This window comes from Lithobates pipiens, unplaced genomic scaffold (genome assembly GCF_037356315.1).
Source record: "Lithobates pipiens isolate NorthernLeopardFrog02 unplaced genomic scaffold, aLitPip1_a1.2 Scaffold_25, whole genome shotgun sequence".
Classification (NCBI taxonomy): domain Eukaryota; kingdom Metazoa; phylum Chordata; class Amphibia; order Anura; family Ranidae; genus Lithobates; species Lithobates pipiens.
In genome coordinates, this window is record NW_027507787.1 from 229903486 (window position 1) to 229926688 (window position 23203).

At 46.2% G+C, this 23203-nt stretch overlaps 1 protein-coding gene across 1 annotated transcript in view; it reads right to left on the reverse strand.

The window, feature by feature from the left end:
• LOC143930939 (C-type lectin domain family 2 member H-like) overlaps nt 1–16623 on the reverse strand; it is a 36311-nt gene extending 19688 nt beyond the window's left edge. The window contains exons 1-2 of the mRNA XM_077455630.1: nt 16476–16623; nt 1684–1755 (exon numbers count right to left, since the gene is read on the reverse strand). Of these exons, the coding sequence (XP_077311756.1) occupies nt 1684–1755; nt 16476–16527 (124 nt within the window). The 5' untranslated portion in view covers nt 16528–16623. The remainder of the gene's footprint in view (nt 1–1683; nt 1756–16475) is intronic.
• Nucleotides 16624–23203: the final 6580 nt, after the last annotated feature.

Here is a 23203-nt window from a genome sequence, read left to right on the forward strand (position 1 = left end):
AATGAAGTGATGTTCGGCGGACAGCGGCACTGACTGCAGCCCAAACCCCCCCCCCCTCCTGCTTATCAACCTCCTAAGAAGAACATTTGGTGAGCAGACGGCAGGACACCCCCCCCCCCCCCCCCGCTGCAACTAGATTCATTGTGTTCGTCGGTTTGTGCTGCTTATCAAGGAGGGGTGGGGTGGCGGCAGGACAGCAGTAGGATGGCAGCACCCCCCCCTCCTTATCAACATGACTGAAGACGGAAGGCTTTTGCAAAAGGTGAAAAAAAGGAAAGTTAAAAATGTTTACAGAGGTATTACCCATAAACCGGTTGGACGGCAGCACACATCCCCCCGCTTATGAAATGTATTCACTATTTTTGGAGGTTGGACAGCAGCACAACACCACACCACCCCCCCCCCCCCCCCCCACACACACACACACACTTATCAAATTCATTCATTTTTTTGGGTGGTTGGATGGCAGTATGATCTCAGAGAATTCATACCGGTGACTGATGATTGTGGTATGATCTTATACTTGTGACCAATGATCACAGTATAATCTCATACCTGTGACCAATGATCACAGTATAAACTCATACCTGTGACCAATGATCGCAGTATGTTCTCATACCTGTGACTGATGCTTGCAGAGTGATATCATACCTCTGGCCCATGATTGTAGTATGATCTCATACTACTACACAGAATGTGCAGAGCCCAGTGTGTAATGTGCAGCCTGTTATATGATTTGCAGAGCCCGGTGTATAATGTACAGCCCAGCCTGGTATATGATGTGCAGAGCCCGGTGTATAATGTGCAGCCTGGTATATGATGTGCAGAACCCCGGGTATAATGTACAGCCTGGTATATGATGTGCAGAGCCCTGTGTATAATGTACAGCCTGGTATATGATGTGCAGAGCCCTGTGTATAATGTGCAGCCTGGTATATGATGTGCAGAGCCCTGTGTATAATGTGCAGCCTGATATATGATGTGCAGAGCCCTGTGTATAATGTGCAGCCTGGTATATGATGTGCAGAACCCCGGGTATAATGTACAGCCTGGTATATGATGTGCAGAGCCCTGTGTATAATGTACAGCCTGGTATATGATGTGCAGAGCCCAGTGTATAATGTGCAGCCTGGTATATGATGTGCAGAGCCCTGTGTATAATGTACAGCCTGGTATATGATGTGCAGAGCCCTGTGTATAATGTGCAGCCTGGTATATGATGTGCAGAGCACGGTGTATAATATGCAGCCTGGTATATGATGTGCAGAGCCCTGTGTATAATGTGCAGCCTGGTATATGATATGGATTATATAAGGGGTGTGGCTTGTGCGAAGTGGGGGGGGCAGTCATGGAGGGGTGGGGTCTTGCACCCCCCATTCTAAAACTTCACCAGCCGCCACTGAACAGAACGCTGTTATATTTCCAACTGGAAGCCCTGAGAACTTTTGACAAATCAGTAGCTGAGGACCTGTAGATGATGGAATTTCCCTTTCCTTTTTTCTTTTCTTTTTTTCCTTTTCTTAAGAGATATGTGACTGGTCTATACAGGAAAAAATTGAATGTAAAATAACATGCTATCAAATATCTGGACAAGTTCAAACAAAGCCCACCCAAGCTGTAAAACATCCAGAAAAGGAACATCAATACAGCTCAGTACAGTACACAATCTTTGTACATACATACGTTTTCTTAAGTCTTGTTTATGATTACATTCACCATTTTCTGTGTCTTTGTTTGTGAGCCGATTTAAACATCCTGTAAAAAAAAAAAAAAAAAATTGGTCTTACATTTCCTCTTAGGACATCAATATATCAATGTACAGTATAGGAGCAGCTTCAAATAAAGTACACAACTACACCGTATAGACAAATGTTTGTGGATCTCCCTCCAAATGATTGGGTTCTGGAATATTCAGTGAATAATACTGTTAATTCTATGGTATACAAAGACATTTTAGACAATTAGGCTCTTTAGGCCTTGTGGTAAGTGTTTGGTCAAGGCCATTTTCTGTTCCAGCATGACTGTACCCTCCGAGTACAAGACCAGCTCTATACAGGCATACCCCACTTTTAAGTACACAATGGGGTTTATTTACTAAAGCTGGAACGTGCAAAATCAGACTCACTTCTGCATAGAAACCAATCTCTGGTCATTCCACGTAGTCGCATCTAGAGATCGACCAATATATCTGGTCGATATTTGCACACAATCGGCCGATTGTTCTGATAAAAAGGCCGATTATAACTACAGCATGACTTGCAAATGACTTCTGTAATAGAAGTCAATGCAAGTTGCCTGAGTCTTCAGTGAAGGGACTTTCCTCCTCTCTGGGCAGTCTGCCAAGAAAACAGCAAAGAGATACAATGTTTACACTTCTGAATGAACTGAGCTCAGTGTGTAGAAGTTCTCAGTTTAACCATTTAAAGACTAGTGATGGCCGAACGGTTCGCCCGGCGGTCGTTTCGCGGCGAATTTCCGACTTTCGCCGTCCGCGGGTTCGAACGCCTTTTTCCGTCGTTCGCCCCGGCGGACTTACGTGTTTAATGTATACAAGAACTTTAACCTTTCGTGACACGTTTATCATGTGTTACAGGACAACCAATTGAGACATGACAGCTCATGGACACTTGGACATTCCCCCTAACCTATAAATACACCCGATCCGGTGGCCATTTTACATTCTTTCTTCTGTCACTGTAGGGAAAGGATCCTGTGTGGAGTAGGGACAGAGAAAACGCTAGCTATTTGGTACACAAAAGTTCTTTTCAGGACTGGTATAGGTGTTAGGTCAGCAGCCTGAGTTTCTTTTGTCAGTTTAGATAAAGGGACAGAGCGCTGTATGCTGCTATTTTAGGGACAGCTCAGCCAGATTAGTCTTTCTTCATCATCATCATCATCATCATCATTAGCTGTTACTATCAGGTCCACAAAAGAGCTGTTCCAGCTAATCGTTCCAGCCTACTCTTTTTTGCCAATTTGTATAGGGACAGGCAGGAAGCAGTGTGTCAGGCAGTGAGGATAATTTTAAAGACTTGCTGTTACTATTAGTTCCACAAAGGTTCTTTTCAGGACTGGTATCAGTGGTACGGTAATAGGCTTGTACACGTATAATATTCTTTCTTCCAAATATAGAAAGAATATTATACTTGACTGCTGCCCTTCTGCTGCAGTCTGCTAATCATTCACAACTCACTTGTTCCACAAAAGTTCTTATAAGGACTGGTAACTTGGTCTGTCTAGGGTGCTACGGTACATAGGCTTGGGTGCGGTACAGTCTGCTGTTCTGTAAGGACCGCTATCGGTCCACAATAGATAGGGTTGCCGTGCACTACTGCTGACCGCTGCCCTATACTGCAGCAGTCCTTCAGCGGTATAGGGACTGACGCACAGTCTGCTAAACACTAATACACAACCTGCTTGGTCCACAAAAGTTCTTATAAGGACTGGTAACTTGGTATAGGGTGCTACGGTACATAGGCCTGAGTGCGTTACAGTCTGCTGTTCTGTAAGGACCGCTATCGGTCCACAATACATAGGGTTGACGTGCACTACTGCTGACCGCTGCCCTATACTGCAGCAGTCCTTCAGCGGTATAGGGACTGACGCACAGTCTGCTAAACACTAACACACAACCTGCTTGGTCCACAAAAGTTCTTATAAGGACTGGTAACTTGGTATAGGGTGCTACGGTACATAGGCCTGAGTGCAGTACAGTCTGCTGTTCTGTAAGGACTGCTATCGGTCCACAATACATAGGGTTGCCGTGCACTACTGCTGACCGCTGCCCTATACTGCAGCAGTCCTTCAGCGGTATAGGGACTGACGCACAGTCTGCTAAACACTAATACACAACCTGCTTGGTCCACAAAAGTTCTTATAAGGACTGGTAACTTGGTATAGGGTGCTACGGTACATAGGCCTGAGTGCGTTACAGTCTGCTGTTCTGTAAGGACCGCTATCGGTCCACAATACATAGGGTTGCCGTGCACTACTGCTGACCGCTGCCCTATACTGCAGCAGTCCTTCATTGGTATAGGGACTGACGTACAGTCTGCTAATCACTAACACACAACCTGCTTGGTCCACAAAAGTTCTTATAAGGACTGGTAACTTGGTATAGGGTGCTACGGTACATAGGCCTGAGTGCGTTACAGTCTGCTGTTCTGTAAGGACCGCTATCGGTCCACAATACATAGGGTTGCCGTGCACTACTGCTGACCGCTGCCCTATACTGCAGCAGTCCTTCATTGGTATAGGGACTGACGTACAGTCTGCTAATCACTAACACACAACCTGCTTGGTCCACAAAAGTTCTTATAAGGACTGGTAACTTGGTATAGGGTGCTACGGTACATAGGCCTGAGTGCGTTACAGTCTGCTGTTCTGTAAGGACCGCTATCGGTCCACAATACATAGGGTTGCCGTGCACTACTGCTGACCGCTGCCCTATACTGCAGCAGTCCTTCATTGGTATAGGGACTGACGTACAGTCTGCTAATCACTAACACACAACCTGCTTGGTCCACAAAAGTTCTTATAAGGACTGGTAACTTGGTATAGGGTGCTACGGTACATAGGCCTGAGTGCGTTACAGTCTGCTGTTCTGTAAGGACCGCTATCGGTCCACAATACATAGGGTTGCCGTGCACTACTGCTGACCGCTGCCCTATACTGCAGCAGTCCTTCAGCGGTATAGGGACTGACGCACAGTCTGCTAAACACTAACACACAACCTGCTTGGTCCACAAAAGTTCTTATAAGGACTGGTAACTTGGTATAGGGTGCTACGGTACATAGGCCTGAGTGCGTTACAGTCTGCTGTTCTGTAAGGACCGCTATCGGTCCACAATACATAGGGTTGCCGTGCACTACTGCTGACCGCTGCCCTATACTGCAGCAGTCCTTCATTGGTATAGGGACTGACGTACAGTCTGCTAATCACTAACACACAACCTGCTTGGTCCACAAAAGTTCTTATAAGGACTGGTAACTTGGTATAGGGTGCTACGGTACATAGGCCTGAGTGCGTTACAGTCTGCTGTTCTGTAAGGACCGCTATCGGTCCACAATACATAGGGTTGCCGTGCACTACTGCTGACCGCTGCCCTATACTGCAGCAGTCCTTCATTGGTATAGGGACTGACGTACAGTCTGCTAATCACTAACACACAACCTGCTTGGTCCACAAAAGTTCTTATAAGGACTGGTAACTTGGTATAGGGTGCTACGGTACATAGGCCTGAGTGCGTTACAGTCTGCTGTTCTGTAAGGACCGCTATCGGTCCACAATACATAGGGTTGCCGTGCACTACTGCTGACCGCTGCCCTATACTGCAGCAGTCCTTCAGCGGTATAGGGACTGACGCACAGTCTGCTAAACACTAACACACAACCTGCTTGGTCCACAAAAGTTCTTATAAGGACTGGTAACTTGGTATAGGGTGCTACGGTACATAGGCCTGAGTGCAGTACAGTCTGCTGTTCTGTAAGGACCGCTATCGGTCCACAATACATAGGGTTGCCGTGCACTACTGCTGACCGCTGCCCTATACTGCAGCAGTCCTTCATTGGTATAGGGACTGACGTACAGTCTGCTAATCACTAACACACAACCTGCTTGGTCCACAAAAGTTCTTATAAGGACTGGTAACTTGGTATAGGGTGCTACGGTACATAGGCCTGAGTGCGTTACAGTCTGCTGTTCTGTAAGGACCGCTATCGGTCCACAATACATAGGGTTGCCGTGCACTACTGCTGACCGCTGCCCTATACTGCAGCAGTCCTTCATTGGTATAGGGACTGACGTACAGTCTGCTAATCACTAACACACAACCTGCTTGGTCCACAAAAGTTTTTATAAGGACTGGTAACTTGGTATAGGGTGCTACGGTACATAGGCCTGAGTGCAGTACAGTCTGCTGTTCTGTAAGGACCGCTATCGGTCCACAATACATAGGGTTGACGTGCACTACTGCTGACCGCTGCCCTATACTGCAGCAGTCCTTCATTGGTATAGGGACTGACGTACAGTCTGCTAATCACTAACACACAACCTGCTTGGTCCACAAAAGTTCTTATAAGGACTGGTAACTTGGTATAGGGTGCTACGGTACATAGGCCTGAGTGCAGTACAGTCTGCTGTTCTGTAAGGACCGCTATCGGTCCACAATACATAGGGTTGCCGTGCACTACTGCTGACCGCTGCCCTATACTGCAGCAGTCCTTCATTGGTATAGGGACTGACGTACAGTCTGCTAATCACTAACACACAACCTGCTTGGTCCACAAAAGTTTTTATAAGGACTGGTAACTTGGTATAGGGTGCTACGGTACATAGGCCTGAGTGCAGTACAGTCTGCTGTTCTGTAAGGACCGCTATCGGTCCACAATACATAGGGTTGACGTGCACTACTGCTGACCGCTGCCCTATACTGCAGCAGTCCTTCAGCGGTATAGGGACTAAGAGTTTTGTCACAGGGTGATTTAAAAAATGACAGGCAGAGGAAGAGGCAGGCCCTTCCGCAGGGGTGGTAGGGGTAGGGCAGGAGCAACAGCCTTGAGCCAAAGTGGGAAGTTGCAGAAGGTGCGTTCAATTACTTTAAAGGACGCACCAGACTTGGTTGAGTGGCTCACTCAGCCTTATTCTTCTGCACCCTCCTCATCCTCTCGATCTGCACCCTCTTCTTCACTCTCTGCTATGTGCACCCCCAAAGACACTACCACCAACAACACCACCACCACCACATACCTTCCGCTTGAGTGCAAATGGGGGCCTTCATGCTCCAGTGTTTTAATAGGGACCCCCGTATAAAAAGCATGAGGGTCAAGGACCAGTACTGGGTGGCAACGTACTTAGATCCCCGGTACAAACACAAAATGGCGGAAATGTTACCGCCGTCGCAGAGGGCTGTCAGAATGCAGCACTTCCAGGCCTTGCTTCGAGAAATGCTGCATTCTGCTTTTGCGTGCGCTGGCAGAGGAGCAATTCCCACTCCCAGAGAAGGATTTGCGGGTACCAATCCAACAGCGCCTGCAAGAAGAGGCCGGTTTGAAGATGTGTTGGTGACTTCGGATATGAGGTCATTCTTTCAGCCGACCCATCGACAGGTGTCATCCGGATCCAGCATCAGGGAACGCCTAGACCGTCAGGTGTCCGACTACATTGGGTTAACGGCCGATGTGGACGCTCTGAGGAGTGATGAACCCCTAGACTACTGGGTGGGCAGGCTTGACCTCTGGCCAGAGCTTGCCCAATTTGCAATCGAACTGTTGGCTTGCCCCTCATCCAGTGTCCTGTCCGAAAGGACGTTCAGCGCAGCAGGGGGGATTGTGACCGATAAGCGTACTCGCCTAGCTCACGACAGTGTTAACTACCTCACATTTCTAAAAATGAATGAGGCATGGATCTCGGAGGAATTCAACACATGTGATCAGTAGACCATGTATATGTCTATAAACAATTTTTGGAATCAAGCACACAGACCTTCTTAATTCATTTGGCTCACTTCCCTGACCCAAAAAAGCACACCGTACTATATGCCCCTACCCTCCTCTTTGAAGAGGTTGAGCGGTGTCATATTTCTACTGGGGCTGCTTATTATGAGGGGTTCCCACCATCCCTGTGCTGTGCTGACTTCCTCCTGGGTGTTCTTATTATGAGGGGCTCCCACCATCCCTGTGCTGTGCTGACTTCCTCCTGGGGGTTCTTATTATGAGGGGCTCCCACCATCCCTGTGCTGTGCTGACTTCCTCCTGGGGGTTCTTATTATGAGGGGATCACACCATCCCTGTGCTGTGCTGACTTCCTCCTGGGGCTGCTTACGGTGCTGCTGTCAGCGCTGTATGTCACGGAGCTGCTGTCAGCGCTGTATGTCACGGAGCTGCTGTCAGCGCTGTATGTCACGGAGCTGCTGTCAGCGCTGTATGTCACGGAGCTGCTGTCAGCGCTGTATGTCACGGAGCTGCTGTCAGCGCTGTATGTCACGGAGCTGCTGTCAGTGCTGTATGTCACGGAGCTGCTGTCAGCGCTGTATGTCACGGTGCTGCTGTCAGCGCTGTATGTCACGGAGCTGCTGTCAGCGCTGTATGTCACGGAGCTGCTGTCAGCGCTGTATGTCACGGAGCTGCTGTCAGCGCTGTATGTCACGGAGCTGCTGTCAGCGCTGTATGTCACGGTGCTGATGTCAGTGCTCTGTATTACGGTGCTGCTGTCAGTGCTCTGTATCTCCTGCACCCTCTTGTTTGCCTACCCTGGTCCCTGACCTTCCCTCTCCTCCATTGCCTTCATTAGCTCCATAGTCCTGAATTGTCAGAACAATTTCCCAAATAAAAAAAAAATGCTTGTAGTTATCGATCCCAAATTCACCTCATACATGTATTATGCTATTGTCCAGGTGGTGGGACTACGTGCTACCCCCTAATAATTACCCCGTGGCCGCAAATTCGACCTAAAGGTTTGCGAAATTCGCCTCCCATTGAAGTCAATGGAGCCCGCGGCGAACGGTCGTTTTCGCGAACGTTTGTGCCCGTTCGCGTTTCGCGTTCGCGAAACGTCCCGTCGGAAGTTCGTCCATCACTATTAAAGACTAAATCTTTTCTGACACTTGTTGCTTACAAGTAAAAATCCTGTATTTTCTGCTAGAAAATCACTTAGAACCCCCAAAAATTATATATATATTTTTAGCAGAGACCCTAGGGAATAAAATAGCGGTTGTTGCAATATTTTATTACACATGGCATTTGCGCAGGGGTCTTTCAAACGCAATTTTTTTTGGAAAAAAAGACACTAATGATTTAAAAAAATAAAAATAAAAAACGAAATCAGTAAAGTTAGCCTATTTTTTTCATCCAAAAGTTTTGATTGATAATTTTTACTGGAACTACAATGTGGTGTCTTTTTGCTGTGATTGTTAAGCGATTTATGGCACAACAAGCATCCAAATCCACACCATGTTTTGGTGCCACTAAAAATGAATGGACCACAAACACATTTGCTGCGTTTTGCCAACACTGCAGTGCTATTTAGAATTGTGCACAGCATCACACCGATTCTGCCCACTATACCAAATCACTAAATGTGAACAGTCAGGGCCTAACAGGCTAATTCAACAGCAAATATGGAAGACTCAGCTTCAGCATATTTTATAGGTACAAGAAAGCCCGGGTTTTGTTTAACCATGTCCCTTAACTGCTTCCCGACCAGTGCACGACGATGTACGTCGGCAAAATGGCATGGACAGGTATAAGGGCGTACATAGGTCCCTTTGATTTTGCCGCCGTGCCATCGCATGCGTGCACGCCGGTCGCGACCTCCGGGATACCCGCGATCATCTCGCAGGGAGGACAAACGGGGAGATGCTGGAGTAAAGTGAACTAAACAAGCATCTCCCCATTCTGCCTAGCAACAAGTGACACTGATCTCTGCTCCCTGTGATTGGAGCAGAGACCAGTGATCTGTAAAACAAAGCCACTCCTCCCACAGTTAGCAACACGCCCCTAGGACACACTTAACCCCTACACTGCCACCTAGTGGTTAACCCCTTCACTGCCAGTGTCATTTACACAGGAATCTGCATTTGTAAAGCACTGATCGCTTTATAAATGACAATGGTCCCAAAAATGTGTAAAAAATGTCCGATGTGTCCGCCATAATGTCGCAGTCACAATAAAAAAAATAAAAAAATCGCTGATCGCCACCATTACTAGTAAAAAAAAAAATATTAATAAAAATTCTATAAAACTATCCCCTATTTTGTAAACGCTATAACCTTTGCACAAACCAATCAATAACCGCTTATTGCGTTTTTTTTTTTACCAAAAATATGTCAAAGAATGCGTATCGGCCTAAACAACAAAAAATAATGTGTTTTTTTCAAAATTGTTGCTCTTTTTTTGTTTATAGCGCAAAAAATAAAAACCACAGAGGTGATCAAATACCACCAAAAGAAAGCTCTATTTGTGGGAAAAAAAAGGACATAAATTTTGTTTGGGAGCCACGTCGCCGCGCAATTGTCAGTTAAAGCAACGCAGTGCCGAATCGCAAAAAGTGGTTTGTTCTTAACCTCCCTGGCGGTAATCCGGAGTCTGGCTCGGGTTGGGATTTTAGTATCATAAACGGTAACCCCGAGCCAGACTCTGGATTGCATCGCTGGATACAGGGAGACTTACTTACCTTGTCCCCTGGATCCAGCGATGTCCTCCGTGCTGTGTGATCGAGCCTTCCTGCGCTCGATTCACACAGTGCCCGAGTGCCGCCGAGCTCCGTTCCCTGCAATGTTATTCAAAAAAGTAAAAACACACAAAACACACACAGTACTGTAATCTTACAGGTTACATTACTGTATAAAAAAATGACACACCCCCTTTGTCCCTAGTGGTCTGTCCAGTGCCCTGCATGCACTTTTATATTATAAATACTGTTTTTTTCTGCCTGGAATTTGGAGATTGCCCATAGCAACCAAAACGTCTCCCTTTATGTCAAAAGTGATTTTAGACCAACTAGAAAGCAGCGATAATAAATTATAATCACTTGCAGAATTGAGCGATTTGTGGGGAAATTCATCATCAAACACTAAATCTAATGACAGCCACAATTCTGCAAATTTCTGTGTTTTTGGATTTGATTACATTATTGAATAATTTGTATTATTATTTATTATATTATAAACTTTATCATACCCGGGATGTCTGCTAGACTCTGGTTTGAACAGATTTAAGACAGTTATTCCTAAGAATTACAGGACTACAATATAAAACGCCAAATTTCCATGCAAAATAATTGTACCGCTTTCAGCACCTAAAACCAGAACTAATCATACCGCCTGGGAGGTTAATCCAGCAAAATGGTCCGATCTGAAAGTGGTTAAGACCCTCCCACTATCATGTTTGGCCACACCCACTTTTTTGCAGGTCATTGCCTCCCTATCATGCCCCTCATTCTCCAGCTCAAAAGTTGGGAGGTATGTTCTATATGTATGGACTCTGCACAGTACTACTTCTCATGTTTGGTATGCTGGGTAACAAAAAATCTGTGTTTGCTTCCTTCCATAAGATGGTGCCCTTTGCACCTGCCCAGTAATATTGGCTGTTACAGTGCACCACCTTGTGATAGGCAGACCAATGGCAGAGAGCGCTGACCGCTGTGTTCTGGGGAAGGGGGGGGGGGGGGGCAGTCCCCTGTCAGAACATAATAGCACAGCAAGGAGATCACTGTACTAACACCAAAGGGTAAATTTACTAAAACTGGAGAGTGCAAAATCTGGTGCAGCTCTACATAGAAACCAATCAGAAGAGAAGCTGAAGATAGGACTTGATTGGCAACCATGCAGAGCTGAACCAGATTCTGAGTGCTCCAGCTTTAGTGTGTTTAGTACATTGATCTCTCAGCTTTTTTGTTTTTTTTTAAAGCGGGAGTCCACCGGGACTCCGCGTTTTTTTTTTTTTTTAAAAGCCAGCAGCTACAAATACTGCAGCTGCTGACTTTTAAAATAGTGACACTTACCTGTCCAGCGCGCCCGCAATGTCGGCACCCGAAGCCGATCTGTAGATCGTCACCCGGGTGCTGCCGCCGCCATCTTGGGTATGGGAATCGGGAAATGGAGCCTTTCGGCTTCATTTCCCGGTTCCCTACTGCGCATGCGCGAGACACGCTGCGCAATGAGGACGGTCCCCGCTGCCTCTGGGATCTGTGTGTTTCCCAGCAGGCAGCGGGGCACTTGCGGGAAGGGGCGTAAGTTACACCCCTTTCCGCAGAGAGCTGTCCCGGAAGTCGGTGCAGTTACCTGGATTATCCAGGTAACTGCACCCCCCTCCCCCCTGAAAGGTGCCAATTGTGGCGCCGGAGGGGGGGGGGGATTCCGATGAGCGGAGGTCCATTTTAGGGTGGACCTCCGCTTTAAGTTTTTCCTTCAGTCTGTACCAGGCTTTAGACTGAACAATAGCCAACCTCACTGGGCAATGTTTAAAAAAACTGGAAGAAGACAAAACTTAGATTAGGTTACATTTTCAAGAGGATCTGAGAAAATCGAATTTAGCGGTGTTTTACCACATTTGCGTCTAGAAGCGTTTAGTTAAGCTAACATCATAGACCCTCCCCAAGCTCAAAAAACAGTATTATTAACTATTTCAGCAACTTTGTGAGACCAGAGTGAGTAGCAGCAGCTGTGAGAGCAGCAGTGTACTTAGTATTTAGCGTGTCACTTGCCACAGCACCTGCCACAAGTTGTGGATTGTCCACTTGCCACAAGTTGTGGATTGTCCGCTTGCCATGTCACCTGCCATGTCACCTGCAACAAGTTGTGGATTGTCCACTTGACATGTCACTTGCCACGTCACCTGCCACATCACCTGCCACAAGGTGTGGATTGTCCACTTGCCACGTCACTTGCCATGTCACCTGCCACAAGGTGTGGATTTCCACTTGCCACGTCACCTGCCACAAGTTGTGGATTGTCCACCTGCCACGTCACCTGCCACGTCATGTGCCACAAGTTGTGGATTGTCCACTTCCCACGTCACTTGCCACGTCACCTGCCACAAGGTGTGGATTGTCCACTTGCCACGTCACCTGCAAGTCACCTGCCACGTCACCTGCCACAAGTTGTGGATTGTCCACTTGCCACATCACTTGCCACAAGTTGTGGATTGTCAACTTGCAATTGTTTAAAACATTTTTAATGGTTTTTCATCATTTGCAATGATTTTAGAGATTTTTAATGTAAAAAAAAGGTCACCGTTAAAAACGCTTATAAAAGAAAACGCGGCAAAACGCGCCTAAGAATGTGATTGCCCACTATGAGCAACACATAGGAGTTTATTTATGAAAGGCAAATCCACTTTGCACTGAAAGTGCACTTGGAATTTCAGTCCCTGTAGATCCGAGGGGGACATGCAAGGAGAATAAAAAACAGCATTTATGCTTGCACATGATTGGATGACAAAGTCAGCAGAGCTTCCCCTCATTTCAGATCTTCCTCTCAGATTTGCAGGGACTTTACTTCCAAGTGCACTTCCAGTGCAAAGTGGATTTGCCTTTAGTAAATAAACCCCTATAGTTTTTCCTTTTTCCATTCTTTATGATGAATTTGGTGCAATTTGTTTTGTTTAAAAAGACCTTTACTTACCAGCTGCTGAACCCCTCCCAGAGCAAAAAATAACCTACGGCCCTGGTTATTCAGACGCCATCTGTTCCCAACCTCCATACAAACAAAGGTAACCAGAGAACGCCTGATCTACACCCTCACACATACTGAATATACTTACACAAGCATGACATGTGATAACATTTTCCACAAATATCATGTGACATACAAAGGTTAACCTACCACATTTGTATTCTATATGTCCTTGGCTTCGATGAAACTTAAAGTGGACGGTCTTTTCTAAATGTTCAGGGTAATAATCTGTGTAGATACTCGCAATAATGTGTGGAAATTTTTTTTTTAAAAATCACAGGTTTCCCACACACACCCAAAGCTAAGACAAATAACAGCACTTTACCGCTGTTATAACGGCGCTTTGGTTAAAAAGGGTTAAAAGCTCCCGCGTAGCGCCACTTCCAAAGCGTTTTGCAGGCACTTCGGAAGTGCCGCCCATGCATTCCAATGGGCAGGGGCGGTTTAGAAAGCGATGTATACACCTCTCGCAAACCACCCCAAAGATTTTTTTTCCATCCTGCAAGAGCGCCGCCCAGGGTGACAGCACTCGGGTCCTCACACTGGGGCTGTAGATGAGGCATTTACAGGCACTATTTTTAGCGTTAAAGCGCCTAAAAAACGTCCCAGTGAAAGGGGTCTAAAAGTTTGTTAATTTATGTAATTAATATTTTGTTTCTTTTTTTGGGGGGGTAGGGGGTTCACATTTACTAAAATATAAGAACATTGTTTAGAGGGAAGGGCGGCAGTGTCACTGCTTATACACTTTAAGTACTATGAATAAGGACCAGTGAATTCAACAATATAATTAAAAGCCTAATATAGACTTAGGTATAATTATGATATGCTAAAATAGGAGTCAGGTCACCGAGTAATATTTAAAGCAGAATTCCCGGTTATGTGTTCATGAGAAATAAAAATATTTTTAAAGTGGTTCTGTTTCAAAATAATAATAGTAATAATAAAAACACTCAGCCTGTGAAAAAAATACTTACCAGGCCCACTCCACTGTCTGAGACTCCGAGCTTTGCTCTATTGCCGAGCTCCACTGACTTACCAATCTCCAGGACCCGACTCTTCCTGATGTGTCAGCCCCTGCGCCCCCTCCCCTGCTGTGCACTATGGATCCACCCACCGACAGATAGGACCTTACATGTCTGTAGGGACTCAGTAATGATGCAGATACTGGCAGATGGAATCAAGGTGCAGATACAGCCCACAGCGGGTATCCGACACACTGGGGAGGTTTGTATGCTAAAGACTCTTGCGCTGGTATAGCTCTTTAACCACTTGCTGTCGCACTTTGAATTGCGTGGTCATACAACACTGTACCCAAATGAAATTTTAATCATTTTTTTCCCCATAAATAAAGCTTTCTTTTGGTGGTATTTGATCACCTCTGGGTTTTTTATTTTTTGTAAAAAAAAAAAAATTAAAAAGTCCAATTAAAAAAAAAACGCCCAAAAATAAATTTTGCAAACTTGTAATTTTTCTCCTTCATTGATGTACGCTGATGAGGCTACACTGATGGGCACTGATAAGCTGCACTGATGGGCACTAATAGGCTGCACTGATGGGCACTAATAGGCTGCACTGATGGGCACTGATAAGATGGCACTGACCCTGTAGCCATCATTCGGCTATAGCGCGGATCTGAAGGAGTTAAAAGAGTGAAGATCGGAGTCGCCAGTTTTGGGACTGTTAGGTATTATTACCTTTTTACTACTTTTATAGGATTTTTATTTTTTTCTGTTTAACTCTTCCCTGGCAGTATGATTATGTCAGATTTTTGATGCTCAAAGCTGTTCATTGTTTTGCATGGAAATTTGCCGTTTTATATTGTAGGCCTGTAATTCTTAGACATAACACACTAAAAGCGGAGGTCCGCCCAAAAAAACTAAAATTTAAAACCAGCAGCTACACATACTGCAGCTGCTGGCTTTTAATAATAGGACACTTACCTGTCCTGGAGTCCAGCGATGTCGGCACCGCAGCTGATGTTTCCACCAAGGATAAGGGTACACGGCAGTGTAGCCTTTTCAGCTTAACGCCGGGAACCCTACTGCGCATGCGCGAGGCCCCGCGAGGCCCCTCTCCTCTCTCCTACTCTCTCTTACTGGCCCGGCGACAGGGAGAGGAGGAGGGAGCCCCAGCCATGACATCAATAGCCACGGCTGAGGCACCTGGAAGTGGGAGCCACACTTTTCCCGCCAGGGAGGTTAATTACTGCTGGTATAAATAATGTATGTTATTGTCCCAGAATCCTGTGCACATCATTGCAAAGTGCTTCACATTGTATCTCACAGCAACCCTAAGGCCCCCCTTCTGTATATAATTTCCTCTTACTGTGGTTGCTTCTCAGAATAGGCGCATATTAGGCGTTGGCTCCAGTTTGGTTTCATGTTGTAAACCAGATAAGTTTGTTTTATTGCCAAGGCTGTTGCTTATTCAAATATTTGCATTGCTGGAGCAGAAGTGAGTATAGATCTACTTTATCTGTATCAGAATTAAATTGTGTTGAAATCCAAAGTCCATCTCATTAAAGGCAATGTAAAGTTTCCTTCTTTCTTATAGTCTGGACTAAATTATATTTAAAATATATATATATATATTTTTTAACATGGATATTTTCAGATTTTTATGATTTGATGATGACAGGACACAAAAAAAAATGGTCAAATACAAAAAAGGAAAAAAACACATATACCAGTTATCTAGTTGAAAAAAAATAAAAATAAAAAAAACGTAAAATACAAAATTTGTAGCAACAACATGAAGGGACAGTCTTTCTATCCCTCTTTCCTGTCTCTCATTTTGGTCTGACTTTTATATCTGCATGAAAAAAATAAAATAAACACACAGGATTTATCAAAAAGAGTTTTACACTGCTAAACCTCCCTACATCCATTCGCTAAATTGTTGCATTTGTGAGTTTCAAAAGACACAATAAAGGAATGGAATAATCGTGGTAAAAGAAAAGGTCTTGTCAGTTTAACTGATCATTTTAGCGTATTAATTCTCTGTGTGTGAAGAGCGTGTCCTTATATCATGTTTTCTAGTAGGTGCCCCTCTTTCCAAATTCAGAAAGTTTGAAGGTCTCTAACAGAGCACACACTGAAAAAGAAAAAGGAAAAAACACATATACAAAAAAATAAAAAAAACTGCATTGATACATAATTAAAAAAATAAAATAAATTCAGTAAAAAATAAAGAAAAGATGCATTTTTGTAATGTAAAAGGGAAAGAAAAACATGAATATAAAGCAAACGAATTGGATGTGTTGTAAGCTGCATCTAATTCACATAGGTGTGAATGGGGCCTTACCCTCCTCAATTACGATGTCCTTGGACTCTCCACTGTGCTTTACAATCCCCATTTTAGGCTAGGTTTATAGCCTCAAAGTGTTCTGTACAAGTCCTGTAGAGAGGAGGAAACACACACTGTACATAGTGGAGAAGCTCCTCCCTAGTCCCTACGAAAGAGATACACATTCCAACATCACAGACTGAGACAGCCAGTCAGGGTAGTTTAGCTGATTTCAATGTAGTGTTGTTTGTATTTGAGTATTTTTCCCTATGTGTGTGTTTGATCATTGTTTGTGTTCTGTTGCTGTCATTTTATTTGACATTTTCTTCATTATTAGTTTGAGTCACTTTTTGCCACAGGTCCAAGGTAGTTGCCCAGAGATTCTGTAACCCTCAGAAACAATTTAAAGCCCATTGCACGGTGAAATCTGATCACACATCACTGTAAAGTGTATCTAATCCCAAGGGGGAAAAAAAGTAATATATTGCAGTTTACGGATCATTAGATGTGATGGCTGCATTTGTTTTCTTTTTTAGGCTTTTAGGGGTTGATTTACTAATAGCGATGTGCACTCTGCAAGAGCAGTTGCTGCAAAGCTTAACAAATGATATGATCATCCAATAATATGCAAGCAAAATGCTGTTTTCTAAATTCTGCTTGCACATGATTGAGTATTATTTGCAAAGTGAATCTTTACCTCATTTACTAAACTTTGGAGCAACTGCAGTTGAAGAGGGAAACTGCACCTTACAAAGTGCACAGTCTATTTGGCTTTAGTAAATCAGAAGGATCCGGCTGAATTCCGATCCATCTATGGGCCAGCTGAATGATCGACTTCAGTACAACCAGCTGGACAGATATTTTTCTATCCACTTTACAAAGTGCAGTAGTGCCAGTGACGTCACTAGGGTTGGTGTCACCCGGTGTGGTAAAACATGATGTCACCCCCCTTCCATCAACTATAGTCACCCCTCAGTCCCCACTCTACACTAAGTACAGACCCCCCTCCCTCAGTACAAACCACTCTACACTAAGTACAGACCTCCCTCAGTACAGACCACTCTACACTAAGTACAGACCTCCCTCAGTACAGACCACTCTACACTAAGTACAGACCCCCCTCCCTCATTACAGACCACTCTACACTAAGTACAGACCTCCCTCAGTACAGACCACTCTACATTAAGTACAGACCCCCCTCCCTCAGTACAGACCACTCTACACTAAGTACAGACCTCCCTCAGTACAGACCACTCTACACTAAGTACAGACCCCCCTCCCTCAGTACAAACCACTCTACACTAAGTACAGACCTCCCTCAGTACAGACCACTCTACACTAAGTACAGACCTCCCTCAGTACAGACCACTCTACACTAAGTACAGACCCCCCTCCCTCATTACAGACCACTCTACACTAAGTACAGACCTCCCTCAGTACAGACCACTCTACACTAAGTACAGACCCCCCTCCCTCATTACAGACCACTCTACACTAAGTACAGACCTCCCTCAGTACAGACCACTCTACACTAAGTACAGACCCCCCTCCCTCAGTACAAACCACTCTACACTAAGTACAGACCTCCCTCAGTACAGACCACTCTACACTAAGTACAGACCTCCCTCAGTACAGACCACTCTACACTAAGTACAGACCCCCCTCCCTCATTACAGACCACTCTACACTAAGTACAGACCTCCCTCAGTACAGACCACTCTACACTAAGTACAGACCCCCCTCCCTCATTACAGACCACTCTACACTAAGTACAGACCCCCCTCCCTCATTACAGATCACTCTATACTAAGTACAGACCCCCCTCCCTCATTACAGACCACTCTACACTAAGTACAGACCACCCTCCCTCTCAATAGTCCCCCTTCCCTCAGTACAGACCCCCCTCTATTAGTACCCCCCTCAGTAAAGATCCCGCTATCTGTAAAGACCCCCCTCCCTCAGTACAGACCCCCCGCCTCAGTACAAACCCCATCATCAGTATACACCCCCCTCCGTCAGTACAGACCCCCCACCACCAATTATAGTCCTCCCTCAGTACAGACGTTCCACTAAGTATAGACCCCCCCCGTCAGTACAGACCCCCCACCACCAATTATAGTCCTCCCTCGGTACAGACCCTCCTCTAGGCAGCGCCTAGAGGCGATTCAGTTCGCATTGTGCGCTATACAAGTATTTCTTTCATTCATTCATTCATTCACTAAGTATACACCCCCCTCCGTCAGTACAGACCCCCCTCCAAGTATAGTATCCCCTCAGTTCAGACCCCCCTCCCTCAGTGCAGACCCCCCTCCTAGTATAGTTGCCCTCAGTATAGACCCCCTTTATCAGTATAGACCCCCTCCCTCATTATAGACCCCCCTCCATTAGTACAGACCCCCTCAGTAAATCTGTAAAGACCCTTCTATCAGTATACACCCCCCTCCCTCAGTACAAAACCCCCTCCTCCAATTATAGTCCTCCCTCAGTACAGACCCTCCACTAAGTATAGACACCCTCCGTCAGTACAGACCCCCCTCCAAGTATAGTATCCCCTCAGTACAGACCCCCCTCCAAGTATAGTTGCCCTCAGTATAGACCCCCTTCATCAGTATAGACCCCCCTCCAGTATAGACCCCCTCCCTCAGTACAGACCCCCTCTATCAGTAAAGACCCCCCTCCCTCATGTTCAGACCCTCCTTCCTTATTATAGACCCCCCTAAGTACAGCCCCCCTCCATCAGTATAGACCCCCCTCACTCAGTACAGATCCCTCTCCCTCAGTACAGATCTCTTATCGATGTTACCCATCTGTGGGTGTCACCCAGGTGCGAGCTGCACTCCCCCATGCACCCAAACTGATGCCACTGAGTTGCACTCTGCAATTACAGTTGCTCCAGAGCCAGTGGCGGCTGGTGCTCAAAATTTTTGTGGGGGCGCAAAATTTATTGAAAAATACTGAACCCCCCCATCAGTTGCAGCCATTGTACCCATCATATGCAGCCACTTGTGCCCATCATATGCAGCCACTTTGCCCACCGATCCCCCCATTCGCGGTGCTCATGGCTCTGGCAGCACCCTCAAACCCCCCACGCGCAGCTCTGACAGACGGACCCCCTGGCACTTACCGCCAGGCAGCAGCTCATCTCAGTGCACCAGAGCGGCGGTGACCTCCGTTCCAGTGTGTGTCTCCTCCGCTCCTCTTCCTAAGCACCAGGCATCCAATAAAGTGGCCTGGCGCTTTGGCCAATCAGGAAACAGGTCTGGTGCCCTGCCTCCTGATTAGTGGGGAGGAAGGTTAGTGTGAAAATAGCGAAAATGTATTTGCTATCGTCACACAATTGGGTGGGATCAGGGCGCACTCTCTGCACCCCAAGCCCGCCCAATTTTGAAGCCTATTAGAGCCTCTGGCTCTAATCAGGTGCTTCAAAAAGTACCACCCCCTCCCGCTCTGCCATAGGAATCCATGCATCCGGCATTCTGAAAGGGGCTGGGTGCATGGATGGGGGGGAGGCGCTTGTGCGCCCACAGTGCACGAGCCACCACTGTCCAGAGCTTAGTAAATGAGCAGAAGCTCTGCTGACTTCCATCATCCAATCATGTGCAAACAAAAATGCTGTTTTTAAAATTTTCCTTGCACAAATGCATGAAGGTAAAAAAAACTTAGTAAATGAGGTAAAGCTTCACTTTTAAAATAATATCCAATCACCTGCAAGAAAAATAAAATAAAAATGCATTTTTGCTTGCACATGATTGGATGATGGAAGTCAGCAGGTCTTCTGCTCATTTACTAAGCTCTGGAGCAACTGTAATTGCAGAGTGCAACTCAGTGGCGTCAATACGGGTGTACAGGGGGTGCGGCTCGCACCCAGGTGACACCCACAGAGGGGTAACACCAATGGGAAATCTGTACTGACCTTACCTTTAGTAAATCAACGCTGTTGTCTCCTCAATGCTGTCAAATGCTTTTGAAAAGTATTCCTGCGTGGATTGCTTTTTGACTTAAGCCTCGCACACACGATCGGATTGTTGGCCAACAAAATTGTGGAATTTTGTCCAAAGGGTGTTGGCCCAAACTTGTCTTGCATACACATGGCCACACAATTGTTGGCCAACAATTATGAACGTAGTGATGTACTATGTGGTTTTTCAGCTCTATAGCGCCACCCTTTGGGCTCCTTCTGCTAATTTTGTGTTAGTAGAAGTTGGTGAGTGTTGATTTTCCTTTTGCGCTTTTCTTTTCGTGTTTTTCATTTCGTGCTTTTCAGTTTGTTTCTGAGCAGCCGTTCGTCAACCATCCATGTTGCGGAATCGGAGGAGATAATGTGTGTAGCGGCCATAACCCGTTGCAGGGCGGCCTTGACTTGATGGGCTTACCAGTTACCTTCTCTTGGCCTACTCTTCCACTTCTAGGGGTTCCCAGGGTTTATACCCAACGATTTGTACACTGACACAGATGAAGTCCTTTTAAAAAAGTTTATTTTGCAGTAGAACTTTCAAATAACACAGTCTCTTAGGGAACAGAGGGCACGGGTGAAGAACTCAGGCACCTTGAACTGCAGGTCTAGCAAAGTCTCTATTTCCACCCAGAGAGTAGCCACTCGCAGCTGGGTACTTCAAGGCTGAACAGATCTCTAGCCAGCAATCATGGCAGTCAGCACGTTGACTCAAAACTTGAACAATCAACTAAGGGTGAGCAGGAACCTTTTTCCGCCATACCTGGAACGTTTCCCGTCTCCTCAATGGTACTGGAAAAGTGTGGACTCGTCAATGTCCTTCCCAGCTCAGTAACCAGGCACTTCTCAGGATGCCACTTGCCGGCCCTCCTCCGAAGAGTCCTCCCCAGGTCACTTCCACAAGCTGTGGTGCCCCTCCAAGCCGAGAGCACACCCGGACACTTTGAATCCTCCCTCAGTTACTGCGCCTCGGACCAGCAGGTTCCGAGACTCGGGAACAGACGTATCCCTACCCCGACCAAGCAGGTCTATCAGGGGCCACCGACAGGAACATGTTGCAGGGTGTCGAACACCCCGTGACCGGGACTCCTCACGGGGCTACCCCGGTCCTGGAACCAGAACAGGCCACACGGATCTCACAAACAACTCCAGAACCCCGAACACGTGACCCACACCTCCTTAAGTACCCCTTCCCAGACTCCTCAGCAGGCCCCGTAACTCCCACTGATTGGCTCAGAGAAGGCCGATACCCAAACATCCAACCACACCTGGTTCTGGCCTGTCATATACACCTCACTGTTCACATGACCAGGCAGAACTTTCAAACACAGCCTGGCTAGACTGGTGTTAAGGCCAACCTATGTAATCAGCACTCAGAACCTTTATTGTTCTGAGACCAAAAACTAAATTTACATGCGTGTGACATTTGATCCCAAATGTCATCCACTACATGTGTTATTTATTATTAGCCTTGGAGTTATTGTTTTGATATTATTTTTTGGGTTGAATAATGATTTGATTTGTTATATTTTCTATATTTTTGGATGCATAGAATACACTTTTTGGTTACCGTATATACTCGAGTATAAGCCGAGATTTTCAGCCTCTTTTTTGAGGCTGAAAGTGCCCCCCTCGGCTTATACTCGAGTCATCGCTGTCTGCCCGCTCGATCAGCGTGTCGAGCAGACAGACAGCGGCCATTCTGATTCAAAAGCCGCGCCTCCGGCTCCGCCTTCGCCTGTGATAGGCGGAACACTGAATTTCCCAGCAGCCTGTGTTCCGCCTATCACGGGCATCTTCTCATCCTCGTACTACGGACGAGGATGATACGACGTCCGTGATAGGCGGAACACAGGCTGCTGGGAAATTCAGTGTTCCGCCTATCACAGGCGAAGGAGGAGGCGCGGCTTTTGAATTTTACAATGGCCGCCGACGAAGAGGGCACGGGACGGAGGCAAGGCAAGGCACGGCACGGGACAGGACAGGACGGGACGGGACGGGATGGGACGAAGGCAAGGCACGACACGGGACGGAGGCTCGGGACAAAGGCTCGGGACACAGGTAGGCTGGACACACACACACACACACACACACACACACACACACACACACACACACACACACACACACACACACACACACGGATGGAGACACACACACACGGATGGATGGATGGATGGAGACACACACACACACAGGGATGGATGGATACACACACACACAGGGATGGATGGATGGATGGATGGATGGAGACACACACACACAGGGATGGATGGATGGATGGATGGATGGAGACACACACACACAGGGATGGATGGATGGATGGATGGAGACACACACACACAGGGATGGATGGATGGATGGACACACACACACACAGGGATGGATGGACGGACACACAGGGATGGACGGACACACAGGGATGGACGGACACACAGGGATGGACGGACACACACACAGGGATGGACAGGCATGTCTCACCCTCGGCTTATACACGAGTCAATAAGTTTGCCAGTTTTTTTGGGGGTAAATTGGGGGCCTCGGCTTATATTCGGGTCGGCCTATACTCGAGTATATACGGTAAGTTCTATTGGCAGATAACATGTCTAATTTTATTTGTTTTCTTTTTTTAATGCACAATAAAAAAATTGTGTAGAATAATACTTGGCTATGTGTTTTACTTCAAATGACAGTTTGGGAGTGGCAGTTACATTTTATAAAATACAATGTAAAATTGACAAGGAACATCAATATAGTTATATCTTTGAATTTAAAAACTACGGGATAATGGTGT